This window comes from Herpailurus yagouaroundi, unplaced genomic scaffold (genome assembly GCF_014898765.1).
Source record: "Herpailurus yagouaroundi ecotype Mexico unplaced genomic scaffold, PumYag 192, whole genome shotgun sequence".
Taxonomy (NCBI): Eukaryota; Metazoa; Chordata; class Mammalia; order Carnivora; family Felidae; genus Herpailurus; species Herpailurus yagouaroundi.
In genome coordinates this window covers 20,379,508-20,395,752 of record NW_024412423.1, presented here as the reverse complement: position 1 = coordinate 20,395,752, position 16,245 = coordinate 20,379,508, and the positions used below count along the sequence as shown (strand labels likewise).

The following is a 16,245-nucleotide window of genomic DNA, read 5'->3' as shown; positions in this document are numbered from 1 at the left end:
TGAGTGGTGAGTTCTGGGTAACTTCGCTGAGGTGGTGAGGGAGGTACTAAGGCAGCAGGAGCCAGGCTGGGCCATGTGACCCCATGAGCTCAACAAGCACAAAGGACCAGGGTGCTCCCCTAAAAGAGACCAGTTTGGACTGCTGAGATGGAACACCATTACGGCCATCCTAGCGGCCCCGAAACGGAGTGAGCCGTCAAGGAAGCAGTGAGGTCCCCATTACCAGAGGCATGCAAACTCAAGCAGGGCCGTGGTCAGCAATGCTGGTAGCCACACAAGGACAGCTAAACCCCATGACCATGAAGATTCTTTGCAACTCTGAGACTGCTTTGTGGGGAGAGAGCCCAGCCTAGAATTCTGTTGAAACTAGGTTGGGACTCTGCTACTCACTAGGCCCTTTAGCTGCACCCTGAAGATCACAGGGAAGCAGGTGGGCAGAGGGCTGGTCACCGTGGAGGTCCTGTCTTGGGCACAGCCTGGCATGGAACACCCTTCTCCCACTCTTGTCGTGTGGGGCAGGATTATTTCCTTGCAGCTTCCCCGCGGTGCTACCAACACCACCCTGCTGGGTGCTTGATAGACAGAGGCTGATTGGGCAGAGTCCTTTGTCGTCCGAGCCTGAGATGCCCAGGTCTTGTCTGAGATCTTAGCAAGGAGAGGTACTGTCCTGTTTACAAAAATTTGGCGGGGGGGGTTGGGGTTCACGGGTCTGTGTGTGCAAAATCTCTCAAGGTGGGGCATCAGCTTTAAACTGAGTTTGGCCAGTGGTGATTAATTCCAAAGTAGGACGGGCCTGCCCGTGTCTGTCTGAACATCCATGTGCATTACGTGATGATCTATTTAAAGACACCAGAAATAAAGGTGGAGGCAGAACTCCTCTTAATGCACTTGCCATCGGTTAATTAAATTACTTTGAGTGTTTTTCCCCTCCCTCGAACATGCCTCCAGCATCAACTCAATTGCATTTCTACTTTTCACAGTGAGGTTAGCAATTTGGGTTAATTGTGGGTGCAACTGGAGATTAATGGCCTCTTATTACCTCCCTGGAAACACTTGCTGCTTGTGGTCAAGTCAGCAGCCCAGAAACAGGCAAGGCCCTGTGCTGCCCAGAAACCCCCACGGGAGGGTCCAGGGCACATCAGCCCCACAAGGATGCCCACCCGATGCATGCAGCCACACCACCACACACACACACACACACACACACACACACACACACACACACACACTTCCCTTCACCTCAGGAGGGAAGGGAGGCACAAGCCCTGCTAGTGAATAGCACAGGCACTAAGGTCAAAGGGACCCCAGTTTAAGCCTCAGCTCCACCACATACTAGTTGAGTGACCTTGGAAAGGGCACTTGACTTCTCAAAGCCTCAGTTTCTTCCTCTGTTAAATGGCGATAATTAACAGCTCCTGCCTCATAGGGTTATAGTGAGGATGAAAAGACACATGTGATGTGTTCGTATGCAGCATCCCATGCTAACTATGATCACTGTCCTTACCGTTATTACTATTACTGATATTGCTACCATCGTTATTATTATTGCTGCTGCTGCTGCTGCCAAACAGCATTCTCAGCACCTTGCAGCCCGAGTCCCCGACGTCAGCCCACGGTAGCCCAATGAGTCTCCCCAGGCAGGGAGATACGACCCTGAGGTGTCCACGTCAGCCTGGGACACAGTGACATTTGCCTCCAGTACATCCGGAGCAGCCCTGGGTGAGCTGTTGAACTTCTCTGAGCCTGTGGAGAAACGAGGATGACAATGTCCGCCTGAGACGGGCATTTTCAGGCTGAACGTATGTGTGAAGTGCCTAGCCCGGTGCCCGGCACACAGCAAGTGTTCATAAGTGGCAGCCCCACCTGGGGACAGTGATGACAGCAGCCCACCGAGGAAATCAAGCCAGGGATGGATAGAGCCAGGGCATCGGGATTCACGGGGCATTTTTAAAGCAAGAATTGGTCAGGGAAGAACACACTGGGATAGGCGGGTGGGGCCGGGCAGCCCCGTTGGAACAAAGATTGGGGATTGAGGTGTTCTAGAGTTCTCAGCCTGTGGCATGCCCACACCCACCCCCGTCCCCTGCAGCCAGAGATGAAACGCCATCGCCGGCTGTAATTAGCGCCTGGCACGGAGCACCGCACCTGCGAAACCCAAGGCAGGCAGAGGAGAGAGCACCGAGGGGTGTGGGCCTCCTTTCTTTGTCATTTGTACGAGACATCTTGATTGGCAACAAAATATTAATCACTTTTTCACTACTCTCTTAATGAGAACCTTTCATGGGCAACAAAATATTAATTTGTCTTGTCTTATCTGTTAAGAATTCTGTTAATGAATTCAGTCACAGAGCTATTACAGAATGCCATCCTAATGACACATGTAATTAAACTTTTCTGACTTGCAAACATCAAGGATGCCTCGAGCATCAGAATAATATTTGATCAGAAAGTAAATGTACCCCTCTAGCCTGGAGCCAAGTGAGAAGGAGCCTCTCGGATTCCCCCGTGAGCACTGTCACTGTCAGGAACACTCACGAGTCACCCGATGTGTGCATGGCCGTCCAGATGGCGTACGTGGGGCATCATCCCCTGGATTCACTAAGCGCTGGCGATTCGCAAGCCCTGTACCAGGGTGTAGAGCAAGGACACTCTCCGCAGCCTCCAGGGGGACGCTGTATCCACAAGCACAGAATTACAACACAGCATGGCCTGTTCTATATTAGGAGGAGGGAGCCAGTGCTGGGGGCCCGAGGAAGGAGAATTTCTGGCTTCAGGGGACAGGGATAAGCAAGGGAGAGGTCTAGAGTGGCAGGATGGGGCCAGAACTTGACAGGTTTGGAATATTAACATAAAGGATCATGGCCTGTGGGAACCACAGGTTTTTACTCGGGTATTGACATGGTCAGACGTCTGTCCTGCAGGAGACCTGAGCCCCTTGTGGCCTCAGACCACATAGGCAACCAAGGAGGACCCCCAATACATCGGACCCAGAAACAAAAGGAGCCCACTGGCTGGGGTCGGGGAGGAGTCTTCCTCCTTGGTAACCCCCCTAGGGGAGCGGCACCCCTGGCTGTGCAGGGCTCCCGGCTGAGCGCCGTCCCCTCTACTTCTCAAGGCTGCCGGAAAGGTCAGCGTGGACCTGGTGCGCCCCCTGGCCCTGCCTGAGCCACCCCTTTGCAGGAGGCCTCAGCTTCACTGCAGCCCAGGGCATGAGGGATCCTGTCCCAGCTGCACCCGGCAAAACAACCTCCCCACCACCCCGCCTCCGAGGAGAGGGCAGCACAGGGACCAAGGGCGCAAAGTCCCCAAAGACGGGCAGCAGCACCAGGAATTCTGCTGCACCTCCAGGCAAGGGGGCCTCTGGCTTATGCCTCCTCCTGCTTGTCAGATGAGAAATCATTAGTTTCTATTGAAGCGCATATTCCCTAGAGCTAACGAAAAACCACCTGAAATTTACTTCCTGGCCAACCGCTGGTTTGTGTAGTAAGGCAGCTGTGAGTCCCGGTGCCTTCAGACCTGGCCCTGTGGTCTCCCACCTGGGTCCCAACCCTCAAGGATCCATGGCCCACTGCCCCACCTCAGCAGCACCAGGGACTTGGTGGTGGGTCCAGGCACAGCAGCTCTGCCTGTCCTGGCTTTGGGCCCCAGCGTGAACTCCGAGCCGCCGTCCAGGAGTGTGCCCGTGCTGCTGTGATAGAGGATAAGCCCTCATCCCACAGGCTCTTCCAGTGTGAGCCTGTGGTCAGCCCACCCTGGCCTGTGGCCCTGCTCTGCCCAGGTAACACATAGTCACATAGGGGAAGGGCACTCCCTTAGTCCGGCGCTGTACCCTGAGCCCACAGGGGAAGCTTGTCCTCAAGCAGTGAGATGCCTGTCACGGCAGCTATCCAAACAGACGAGACCAAGGAGGCGCGTGTGGTCATACAGTCCTGTGATACGACAGGGATCTGTGGGTCATGGGAATCCCACAGAGAAGCCAGGGACACCCCTGACCACACCTAGACCCTGGCTTTTGCACCTGGGCCACAGAGCCTAGGCCATCCCCAGTGAGCCACCCCCCAGCCCCTGTCTCCTCAGGGCTCACTGCCAGGCTCTGGGGGCCCATCTCAGAGGCATATCCATGCACTCGCTCCCCCACCCTACCCTCCATCCTAGGTATTCTGGGGGTAGAGAGGGAAAGGCTGACTCACTTTCTGCAAGAACTGAATGTGCAAAGCCATTCCAGGCCTCGGCCTTCTGCCCAGACTGTGCAGCAAACCACTCAGCATGAAGTGAATGTCCCCATAGCTAGTCTGCACGTCCTGCCTCAACCTGTCACCTGTCCTCCCCTCATAACTGTCTTCCTCCCTGTCCCTTATGATACTGAGGGACAGGAGACCTGCCCGTGAGGGGAGCAGAAGCAGGAAGATGACATCGGCAAAGTCACACTGCTGAATCCTTCCTAGGGTCAGTGCTGGAGTCCTAACCTGTTTCCAGGGAGACCCAGGTTTAATGCCGGCCCTTTCACAAGTATGGTCTCATTGACTCTTCGCCCCAAGTCCATGAAGGAAATGGGGTGAAGCAACTCACAGGGCTCTGCACTTGCAGGGCCGGCAGTCAGCCTTGCTCTGGGGACGCAACACCCAGCACCCAGCCTTGCCAAGGCCTCCCTCTGGGGCTGGCTGGCCCTGCCTCCTGTCCAGCAGTACCCACTGTGGTGCCTGGGGCCCCAGCGGCATGTGTCCATCCTAGATGTGAGCCCACATGGACGACACTGCAGGGTTTCATTAGCCCACTGGGCTCTGCCCCAGCAAGAGCAGGGGCTGGAAGGCTCTGAGTGCGGCACGCGGAACTACTTGGCCAGGAGACTCTCAGGAGGAGCAAACATGTTTCTCTTGTATTCAGCTTTTTAAAAAGCGGGGGCGGCCCCGGGGGGGTGGTATAACAGACCCAGTATATCTCAAACGACTTGAAAGAGCCACTCTTTTCTTTCACTGAATCTTGCTATTTGGGGCTTTCAAATGTCGGTAGGCGGAGTACAGTGATAAAAGCAAAAAAACAAAACCCATTAGAAGAAAGTATTTGTGGCAGTGTTTGAAGGATGTGTTAAAAGGTTCGCTTTTTTTCCCATGCCTAAATGGTGTAAAACCAGGAACAAATAACTCTAATGAAGCATATGCTCTCAGCCAGCTCTGCTTTGGAAGTAAGTTATTAAAAAGACCAAAAGAGAATGATTTAGGAGCTCATGACTCATTTAATTTTTATTGTCTTTATATGAACCAGTCATGAATCCATTGTAAAAAGATGAGAGGCGTTTGATTAGCATGGAGAGCTGTTTGCAACACGAAAGACAGTGGTTATAGGTTCTGCATTAAAATAATCTCATTAAACGCTTGGGTACATTTTGTTTTAAAATCTTGGAAAACAGTATACTTGAAGCCCTAGAAGGATTTGGCCAATTCTTCCTGGCTTGTATCAGAAACCCCGGTTGCAAATGATCATCTGGCTCTTTTGAGCTTTGGGTGAGCTCAAGCCACTGGGAGTATTGGCCAGGGCTCCCGAAGAGATGGGTCCCGACCCAGGATACACCAGCTTGTACAACTTGCTGGGGCCTCTGCCCCACCAATTCCCTCTACTGGGCCTTTGACGTCTCAGTGGCCTCTTCAGGGTCACCTCTCTTCCTTCACAGTACTGACTTCAGAGCCTCACTTGTGCTCAGTGACCACTCACGGCTCCATGTCAAAGGTACGTGTCGCTCAAGGAGGTTCTGATCTAGCTTCTGGACCCTGGGTGCAGAGCCCCGAGCACCTACCCTGTGTGGGCTCTCCTCCCCAGCCCTACTCAGGGGAGCTCACGCTCAGACTGTTTGCAGGCTTTGTTAAGGGCAAGCAGTACTGCAGTAAGCAGCTTTTACACACCTCTTTGCACATGGTGTAAGTAGGTCTGTAAGATAAGTTCTCAGAAGTGGAATGACTACCCTCTTGCACTGCTGGTGGGAATGCAAACTGGTGCGGCCACTCTGAAAAACAGTGTGGAGGCTCCTCAAAAAATTAAAAATAGACCTACCCTATGACCCAGCAATAGCACTGCTAGGAATTTACCCAAGGGATACAGAAGTGCTGATTTATAGGGGCACATGCACCCCAATGTTTAACAGCAGCATTATCAACAACAGCCAAATTATGGAAAGATCCTAAATGTCCATCAACCGATGAACTGATAAAGAAGATGTGGTTTATATATACAATGGAATACTACTTGGCAATGACAAAGAATGAAATCCGGCCATTTGCAGCAACGTGGATAGAACTGGAGGTATTATGCTAAGTGAAATAAGTCAGGCAGAGAAAGACAGATACCATGTTTTCACTTATATGTGGATCTTGAGAAACTTAAGAGAAGACCATGAGCGAGAGTAAGGTGAGGGAAAAAGTTACAGAGAGGGAAGGAGGCAAACCATAAGAGACTCTTAAATACTGAGAACAAACTGAGGGTTGATGGGGGGTGAGGGAGAGGGGAAAGTGGGTGATGGGCATTGAGGGCACCTGTTGGCATGAGCACTGGGTGTTGTAGGGAAACCAATGTGACAATAAATTATATAAAATAATAATAATAATAATAAATAAAATATAAATAAATAAAAGTAAAGGAAGTGGAATGACTATATCTGAGGGTGAGCACGTTTTCAGTTTGATGGATTTCACCAAATCTTCCTCCAAAAAAGCTGTACCAGTTTACACTCTGCTCCAGGCATACCTTGGAGGCAGATATGGCGAGTTTGGCTCCAACTACTGCAATGACAATGAATATCCAATGAAGCAGATACTACAGTAAAATGAGTCAAATGAATTTTTTGGTCTCGGTACACATAAAAGTTATGTTTACGCTATACTATAGTCTATTAAGTAAGCAATAACATATGTCTAAAAAAAGTATATACTTAATTTAAAAATACTTTATTGCTGAAAGAATGCAGACCATCATCTGAGCTTTCAGTGACTGGCAATCACTGATCCCGGATCACCATAACATATATGATATTGAAAAAGTTTGAAAGACTGCAAGAATTACATGTGACACAGAGACACTAAATGAGTGCGTACTATTGAAAAAAAGGGCTCTAATTGACTTGTTCTACACAGAGTTGCCACAAACCTTCAATTGGTAAAGAAACACAGTATCTGTGAAGGGCAATAAAACGAGATATGCCCGTATACGGTTTTAAAACAGTGTATCCGGAGAAAATTCCTGATTGCAGGCCTTCCTGGTCCCTGAAATGAACCATGGAAGGAAATTTAATCAAATACTCCCTGGAGTGTTTCAAGGACAGCAAGAATGCCGATCGGCTCTCTGGGCTCTGAGTGTGGTTCGGGTCAGAGGAGCTGATAAGGCCTTCTCAGACCGGGGCTTCATGACGGAGCATCTCCCTTGAAGGGTTGCAGGTTTCCCAGGTGCAGTTTCGAGGCAGTGTGGAACTGCAGGTCGTGGCTGCAGTACAGTGTATCACCAGAGTCCCCTCCTGCCCCAGCCGGGCACACCAGGCTGATCAGGTGAGGACCCAAAGCCTGCAACCCACCAGAAGGTCCCGTAAGCCGCCACTTATCCACATGATACCCTGGAGTCCTGGAGTCAACAGGTGTCTGCCGTCTGGGCTCTGGGGATGGACACACTGGATACTCAGAGCACAGGCTCTGACACGAGCTTCCTGTTCCAAGTGCCTAGACACCCATGTGCGCTTGGACATCAGGTTTGCCCCCAGGCCAAATGCTCGACATGCACACAACTGGGTCAGGATCCCCCTGATTGAATTTTGGAACCGACTGCAAAGTGACAGGTAGCAATCCACACAAGCCCTCCCTCACTGTGACCTCAATTAGAAGTTTGGGGAGTACACAAAACGACCTGCAGGCTGAATAATTTGCCAGAAGTTCTCGCAGAACTCGCTGAGAGCTATTATACTCGCAGTTGTCGTTTATTACAGTGGAAAAGCATAGATTAAAATCAGCCACGGGGATACCTGGCATGTTCAGCAAGGTCTCTCCATTCTGGATGGTCCAAACCCCAACTGTTCTCAACAGTGTGCCATTTCTGGGATCTCCACTTCACTCACAGACTCCCAGGATATGAGATCTGCAAGGCTTTGCAGAGTCTCACCCTGAGCATCTATAAGTTAGTGTCCAGCCAGTGATTCAGGGGCCCCCCTAAGAAATTCCCTTCAAAGCCCCATCCTCTCTGCTACCCCAGCTCACAAATTCTAGGTATCTCAAGAGACCTGTGTTCTGACCTCTTTTTCCATTGCTGCCGTTCTGTGAGTGCTGGTTGTCTGTGCTACGGTTTGGAAAATGCCCTCAAACAGAGAGCTGGAGACAGTGTGGACATCATCTCATGTTTTCCTTTCTTAAAGATCAGAGACTGCGTGTTAAAATGTTGCTTCATATATTTAATCTATTTGTAGAGTTATGTTGGGTGTAAGTCTGATATCTGTTTCTCAGAATTTGAACTCCTTTATCCTTTGTTCATCGTTTCTTGTGTGGAAGCATCTGTCTGTACCATAGACTGAATGTTTATATCCCAGCAAAATTCATGTGTTCACACCTACTCCCCACTGTAAGGTATTTGGTGGTGGGACCTGTGGGAGGTGAATAGTTCGTGAAGGTAGACCCTCATGAATGGGATTAGTGCCCTTATTAAAAGGGAGAGTCCTGACCCCTCCCACCATCTGTGGTTACAGCAAAAAAAAAGAAAAAAACAACCTTCCAAGAACCAGGAAACAGGCTCTCAACAAACACCAAATCTGCCAACACCTTGGTCTTGAACTTCTGAATTTCTGGGGTTTATAAGAAAAAAAAAAATCAGCCAAGAGAGGAAGCCTCCCTCCACCAACACCGCCCATGAGGCAGAATCCAGGAGGGTCCAAACGCGGCACTTCCATTGTCCATCGGTGCAGTCATGAACGTGTCCTTTTCCCAGCGTTGCCATGTAACAGCACGCACAAGGTATCGCCAGCCAGGGAAGCTTACCCAAGCCTGGTGTCCAGAGCTTGACCACGTGTTGCTCACGTGGCTGACCTCTACCTCCTAGCCCCTGGGAGACAGAGCTGGTACTGCATGGCCAGAGCCCCCATCAGAAATCACATTGTTAGGCAGTCTAGTGGCCAAAGCCCCCAGGCGAACAAAAGCCAGACCGCTCTCTGGATAACATTACTTCTTGACTACCCTTCCCCTCAGGGCTCCCTGAGAGCCAGCACAAGTGGTTAACACACCTCCATTCGTTCAGCAAACACCAGCTGAGCCACACGTTGGGGACAATACGGTGGTACACAGAGAGATAAGGTGCTTCCGCTTTGGCAGTCACAATCACGGGGGAACCTTGAAAATAAAAGCCAAGTCAGCCAGTGACCACGTACTCCCTGCAATCCCGGGGAAGCCAGGAGCTCTCCCCACGGTGATTCCTCTCACTCCTGTGGCTCGCTGGCCTGGAGCTGGGAATAAGCAAGAGAACTGACCAACTTTGGGTTGCTCACACTGAACGTGACTGTCCATAGCAGCTCCACCCTACCCTAGATGTTCAGCAGCTACTTAGGGATTGCTTTAAGTTGCAGGGACTTCTTAAGAGAACTCTGAGCAGGTGTGTGCGGAGTGGCAAGAATGTTCTATAAGGGTCTGGAAGGAAGTGACCAGCACGGAGACCCCAGTGTGGGTCAGGGTGGTCAAGTCAACTACAGAGGCATGGGGGTGGGAGGGCACATGAGGGCACACGCACATGCTCATGTGTACTGTGTGTTGACGTGGATGTTTCTGTGTGACCACTGTGATGCATCTGGTCCTTGCTTGGTCTGGGTAATGGACATGTCTGAAGCCTGGTCACCACCAAGGGGCTGCATATTGTTCAGTGTTTGGGTCCTTTGTGTTGAAACGTTCATGCAGGAGGGACGCTGGGGTGAGTGGTTCTGGGGCCAAATCGAACCAGCATGGGACAAAGATCCTCTCCTTGACTCTTTCCTCCCCAAAGAGAGCCAGGGCAGAGGGCTCCTGAGAAGGACTCCGCTACTGAGAAAGGCAGGGTCGGAAAAGCTCTGAATAAATGGTTCTAAAGTGAGTCTTAACTTGTAGCGTTGACAGTATCATTAACCTAAACTCTGAAATCACCCTGGAGTCCTTGTGTTTCACATCTAGTCGCTAAATATTCAGTACTGATGGCTCATTTTCATATTACTTGGACCTGAGTCATATGTATCACTATGACAACCTGCCCCATCTACCCTCTGCTTAAATATTGTTTAATACTTAAGTCTCATTTAATTACTTTCTTTATTAAGGGCAGATACTTACAAAATAGCTTTTTAAAAGACAAAAACTATGCCTTTTAGTAAAATTGTCTCTTTCCCAAAGACAGATGTGCATCAGTACAAAGAATGGTCTAATCTGTCATCTGTTTATTTCTGGAAGGAACCTTGATTTTGCTAATACATTTTTGTGCTTCAGAACAACAACAACAAAAAAAGCCATCCATAAAAAGACAATTACAGAGATGCAATCAAGCATTGATAGCAGCATTCAGACACATCTCAAAGAACATTCAGGAGAGGAAGGATTGCAGGTTTAGTATTATGTAGCTTGTTATAAATCAATTTTTAAAGTAATTTCTTCGCATCCAATGAGGTAAATTTGATTTCAGTAGCCAGTATTCATGTTCCAGAAAACAATATGCATTTCGTTCTATGATTATATGATGCCTATTGTTTTAGCCCTGAGACATTATTTTATTTATTGCCCAGTCAGCTTCTCCCCAGGGCCTAAGTCACAGGCTGGTAACGACTTAGGTGCTTGAAGGAGAGCCATAACGTATCCAGCATCCCATCATGCCCTTGAAGAACTGATGCACACCCCTCAGCACCTGAGTGATCGCTCAGGAGTTGTGCCCCTGCTGCCAGCAGAAATGAGGAAAAACAGAGGTTAAATGACGTCGTTAGGGGCTCACCAGAAGTCATCAGCCGAGCCTCAGATGGCACGCATGGGCTTTTCCGTGTCTGCCTGCTGCTCTGGGTAGAGCCTTCTCTTTGGTCAATCCCAGCCTCTGTGGCTGGCCTGAGGAACGCAGCATGGAGAAGGAGATGGGGTGGGGAAGCAGAGGCCACCCCATGCTGATCCCCCATGCTTGGGATCAGTTCTCTGCCTTCCTGCCAGCCACCTCGTTTGGACCCCATGTCTCTGAACACTCAGGTGGATGGGAAGGCAAGAGGTGGGTGCCCCAGTTTGCAAACCCAGAGAACCAGAACACAGTCCCTGAGGAAAGCCTCACTCAGCAACTTGTGCAATCCAGTTGCTGAATCACTATTGAGGGCCCAACAGATGCCAGGCCCGTGCCAAGCACTGGGGGCACAGCAGGGAGCACCGTGCAGCCCCAGAGTCCCTGCCCTCCCTGGGGAGCTCACATCCCAGTCGGAGGGAGACATACAAATGGTATGCTAAGTGGTAGTAAGTGCCAGAAAGAGAGAGAGAGAGAGAGAGGGAGAGAAAATGGCAAGTGAGGGTTGGGGGTGAAGGTTACAGGGAGGGCTCTCAACCCTATCTCAGCAGTTAACATTAGAGCAGACTTCAAGGAGGGGGTGCCAACCAGACTGAGCGCCTTCAGGAGGATGGGGCAGGATGCCTGGAGTGCGAGCAGGAGGCCACAGTGCCAGTGTGGAAGGAGCAAGGGGGAGTGGAAGAAGGTGGGGATGGCAGGCCATCCCTGCAGACCCTCTAGGGCTGTGACTCGGAGAGAGGGGGGAGGGTCTGGCTGCCGTGTGGAGGACAGAGCAGAGGGGAAGAAGTGGGGGTCCCTGCTGTCCCCCAGGTGAGAAGATGGTGCTTGGGCCACCGGGTGCAGTGGAGGTGGTGAGAGAAAATCAGAGTCTGCAGACCTTGTGAAGGAGAGCTTGCTTCCTCGCCCTATGGGGACTGGGCTTTTGTTTCATTCTCTATTAAAAAAAAATTTAATATTTATTTATTTTTGAGACAGAGAGAGACAGAGCATGAATGGGGGAGGCTCAGAGAGAGAGAGAGAGAGACAGAGGATCCAAAGCAGGCTCCAGGCTCTGAGCTGTCAGCACAGAGCCCAACGCAGGGCTCGAGTCCAAGAACCCTGAGATCATGACCTGAGCCGAAGTCGGATGCTTATCTGACTGAGCCACCCAGATGCCCCTTGTTTCATTTTCTGGTTTGGGAGTTTTATTTCTGAGGATTATACAAGGCAATGTGTATGAAGCTTCCCAGCACAGAGCTAGGTCTTGAAGACTGTGAGCTGGTGTTATGACCAATCCATCACTTTGCGGTTGATCTGTGAAAACCTTGGCCTTGGCGCGCTTCTCAGCCTGAGCAACCTGTCGTCCCCATTGACTACACAGCCTCATCAAGGGGGCACCACAACCCGAGCCTGGCTTTAAGGGCCTTCCAGTGAGGAAGGGCTGTGGGTACAAAGGCTCAGGGAAGCAGGAGAAGGAAAGTGCCAGGGGGTCCCCAGCACCAGACCCCCTGCTAACAGCTCTGGTGTTGTTCTTTGGGATGGAGTCTGCCCTAGACCCAAGCAGGTGAGATATTGAGGGGCTCTCAAGGTAGGGAGCGCACCCTACTTCCCTGCCCTCTTTTCAAGATGCCATCTTGCCACCAAGCCTCCAAGCAAAATCTATTTTCCTCCAGACTTAGGTTTTGACACACAAACAGCTTAGACTAGAAATATGTCAGCCCCAGAACTGACTAACCATTAACTTTTCATAAGCAACTCAGGTATGAACCCTTTATGACTCTGTTATGACACAGGACAAATCAGCTATCTGGTGTTTTATTTTTATTATGGAAGTGATAGGAATGGGGCTTTTTTAAGCAGAGCAATGCTTCAGAGAAAACTCACTGGGCTCTAGCAGCCCTCTCCAATATTTTACTCCATCGGGAATGCTGTTGTGTACTTTTTTTTCCCCCTGAAAATGAAAGCAGGCTGCCTGCATCCATGACCCACCTTCCCCGCTGTGCCCTACCCCAAGCCTCTCTCTGGGCCTGCACTCCCTCACTGGGATAATTAGCCAAAAAACATCTTGACGGGTTTCATGATGGTTGTGGTGGGGCACCCTGGATGGTGAGCAAGGCAGAGGGTCAGCGTTTCCGGGAGCTGCTCTGCGGCTGCCCTCTGACAACACTTCGTGCCACGGTGATTGATAGCCTTCCCTCCCTCCTGCCACCAGATTGCTTCTATGGAAAAGGGCACAGGGAATGGCAAGAGGGATGGTTTGGTGTTGGCTCTAGGAGGTCAAGGGGAGTTTTGCATATGCTGTTAATAAGACGAAGAAGGGCGCCTAGGTGGCTCAGTCGGTTAAACATTCAAGTCTTGATTTCGGTTCAGGTCTTTATCTCACAGTTTGTGATTTCGAGCCCCGCATCGGGCTCTGTGCTGACAGTGCAGAGGCTGCGTGGAATTCTCTCTCTCCCTCTCTCTCTGCCCCTCCCGCATGTGTGCTCACTCTCTCTCTCAAAATAAATCAATAAAGTTTAAAAAAAAAAAAGAAGAAGAAGAAAAGTAACACACCCATGTACGTCACACTTCTCACACTGGGAGAAGTATTCACGTGTGTTCTCTTGCCAGATCTCCCCAACACCCCAGGAGGTGGGCAGGGCACACGCAGGTGGAGAAACCAGAGCCCAGAGGGATGAGGGGACATTTGGTCAGTGACAGAATTCAACTAAAATCCGAGTCTCCTGAGCCCCGGTGCCAGACTTCGATCACTGCACAGCCCCGTGTTCTCGCCAATAAGCCAGGACCTCCTCCATCCTGTCAGTTCTGAGCCTCACCCCTCAAAGATGCAGAGTAGCTAAGTCCAGACCTGATGAGGGGTGTCCCAGAAACACCCGGCAGTACCACTCGCCGGCATGTCTGTATTTGGTGTCTGGCCAGGGCCCACACGGTGCCTGGTCCTGCAAGAGCGAGTGCATCTGACCTGACAGGCCCTGCGGCAGGCCCTCCTTGCCCATCGGATGCTCCTCAGGGACTCCGACCTGCCAAGGCCGCCTCCTGCCCATCCTCCCCTCTACACTGGCCTAGAGGATCCCACGCTGTGTGGCTGCAGAGGTCATAGAGTCTGGGCTTACTGAGTTTTTTCTTACTGAACCCCTGGCATCAGCCCCTCCTGGTTCTCTTTTATGTCCCTTCCCTAGTTTTTTGTCTGCCTCATTTTCCTCAGGGTTCTATTCCCCTTCTCAGGTTATCTAGGTCTCTGTAAGCTGCCTGGAAGTCTTTGGGGAAGGTGGATTTGAACCAGGGGTAGGCCAAGTCTCCCTGCAAGCCAAATCTGTCCTCCTGCCTACTTTTTAAAATAAAATTTCACTGGAGCTGAGTGGTGCTCATTAATGTATGTGCTGTCATGATTATCTTTGTGCTACAAGGCAGAGTTGAGTATGGCCCACAAGGCCGAAAAGATTTGCTGTCTGTCCCTTTAAGAAAAACTTTCTCGGTTTTTTTTTTTTTTAATTCCAGTTAACGCACAGTGTAATATCACTTTCAGGTGTATAGTAGAGCGATTCAACGCTTCCATACGTCACGCGGTGCTTATCACAAGTGCCCTCCTTAACCCCCATCACCTATTTCACCCATCCCCCGCCCACCTCCCCTCTGGTAACCAGCCGTTTGTTCTCTATGGTTAAGAGTCTGTTTGTTGGTTTGCCTCTCTCTCTTATTTTTTCCCTTTGCTTGTTCATTTTGTTTCTTAAATTCCCCATATGAGGGAAAGCATATGGTATTTGTCTCTCGCTGACTTGTTTCACTTAGTATATATAGTCTCTAGCTCTACCCATAGTTTTGCTAATGACAGGATTTCATTCTTTATGACTGAATATCCCACTGGAGACGTGTACCACATCTGCTTTATCCACTCATCAGGTGATGAACACTGGAGCTGTTTCCCTATCTTGGCTGTTGTAAATAATGCTGGTCTAAATATCAGGGTGTGTGTATCCCTTTGAATCGGTCTTCTTGTATTCTTTGGCTGAATACCTCGCCGTGCGATTGCTGGATCATAAACTACTTGTACTTTGAACTTTTTGAGGAAGCTCCATGCTCCTGCTCACCGTGGCTGTACCACGTTGCATTCCCATCGGCAGTGCAAGAGGGCGCCTTTTCCTCCACACCCTCAGCAGCACCTGTTGTTGTTTAGGTTGTTGATTTTAGCTCTCCTCACGGGTGTGAGATGATACCTCATTGTAGTTTTGGTTCACATTTCCCTGATAAGTGATGCTGAGCATCTTTTCATGTGCCTGTTGGCCATCTGGATGTCTTCTCTGGAGAAATGTCTGTTCGTGTCCTCTGCCCATTTTAATTGGATTATTTGTTTTGGGGGTGTCGAGTTTTGTAAGAAATACTTGCCAGCCCTAAACAAGGCTGACCGCCAGAGCTTCTCAGCAGGTGGGTGAGAAGCCCAGGAAACCAGCTGAGCAGGCCCAGGATTAGTAGGAGGGGCAAACGAGCCCAGTGATTAGAAATTGAAGGGGTGTGTGGGGAAGGTATTCAAGCCTGGCCTCACAGGCTGAATAAGGCGTTAAGTGAGTATATCAGGTCGAGGCAAGCAACACGGAAGAGCAACGGGGTCCCCGCTGCCCGGGCCGTCACAGCCTCGCAGGCAGCTCGGCTACAGTGTAGCAGGATTCTCACACAGAGCGACGGGACGCCGAGGCTTGTCTGTCCAGGAAGCAACTTGATTCGTCCTGCCGGCACGAGCTCAGTGGGTTCGTACCAAAAAAACCGAGTCTCAAGTGCAGTGGGGTGTAGCCTTTTATGCAATTTCTACTTCTTTGTCTCCCATATTTGGTGACATATCGTCTGATTGGACACAGCGCAAGTTCCAGAGTCATGTTGATTGGGCCACGTTGCCTGCCTTTGTTTTCAGGAGGCCTCCACCACATTCTTGAGGGAGGGGCTCTACCACAGCAGGGTTTCTGTTTTCTTGGAAAAGTAGGAGACCTGTCTATCCTTCCGGGCCTACTCACTGCAAAGGCTGACCTCCTTGTCTTCCTCGCCCTGTGCAGGACTTCGGAGAGGATGACTCCCTCTACATCACCAAGGTGACCACCATCCACATGGGCAACTACACCTGCCACGCCTCCGGCCATGAGGAGCTCTTCCAGACCCACGTCCTGCAGGTGAATGGTTAGTAAATGGCTCCATGCATGTCGTCCCTTCAAAGGGTTCCCGAAATGCTGCTCACAGCACTCCTCCCTGTCCCGTACTCTATCTTAAAGATTG

The 16,245-nt window shown here is 50.5% G+C and overlaps 1 protein-coding gene across 3 annotated transcripts in view; it reads left to right on the top strand.

Annotated features, from left to right (window-relative positions):
* FSTL4 (follistatin like 4) overlaps positions 1–16,245 on the top strand; it is a 442,413-nt gene that overhangs the window by 378,667 nt on the left and 47,501 nt on the right. For all 3 annotated transcript variants that reach the window (XM_040444472.1, XM_040444471.1, XM_040444473.1), the window contains exon 8: positions 16,029–16,149. In XM_040444472.1, the coding sequence (XP_040300406.1) occupies positions 16,029–16,149 (121 nt within the window). The remainder of the gene's footprint in view (positions 1–16,028; positions 16,150–16,245) is intronic.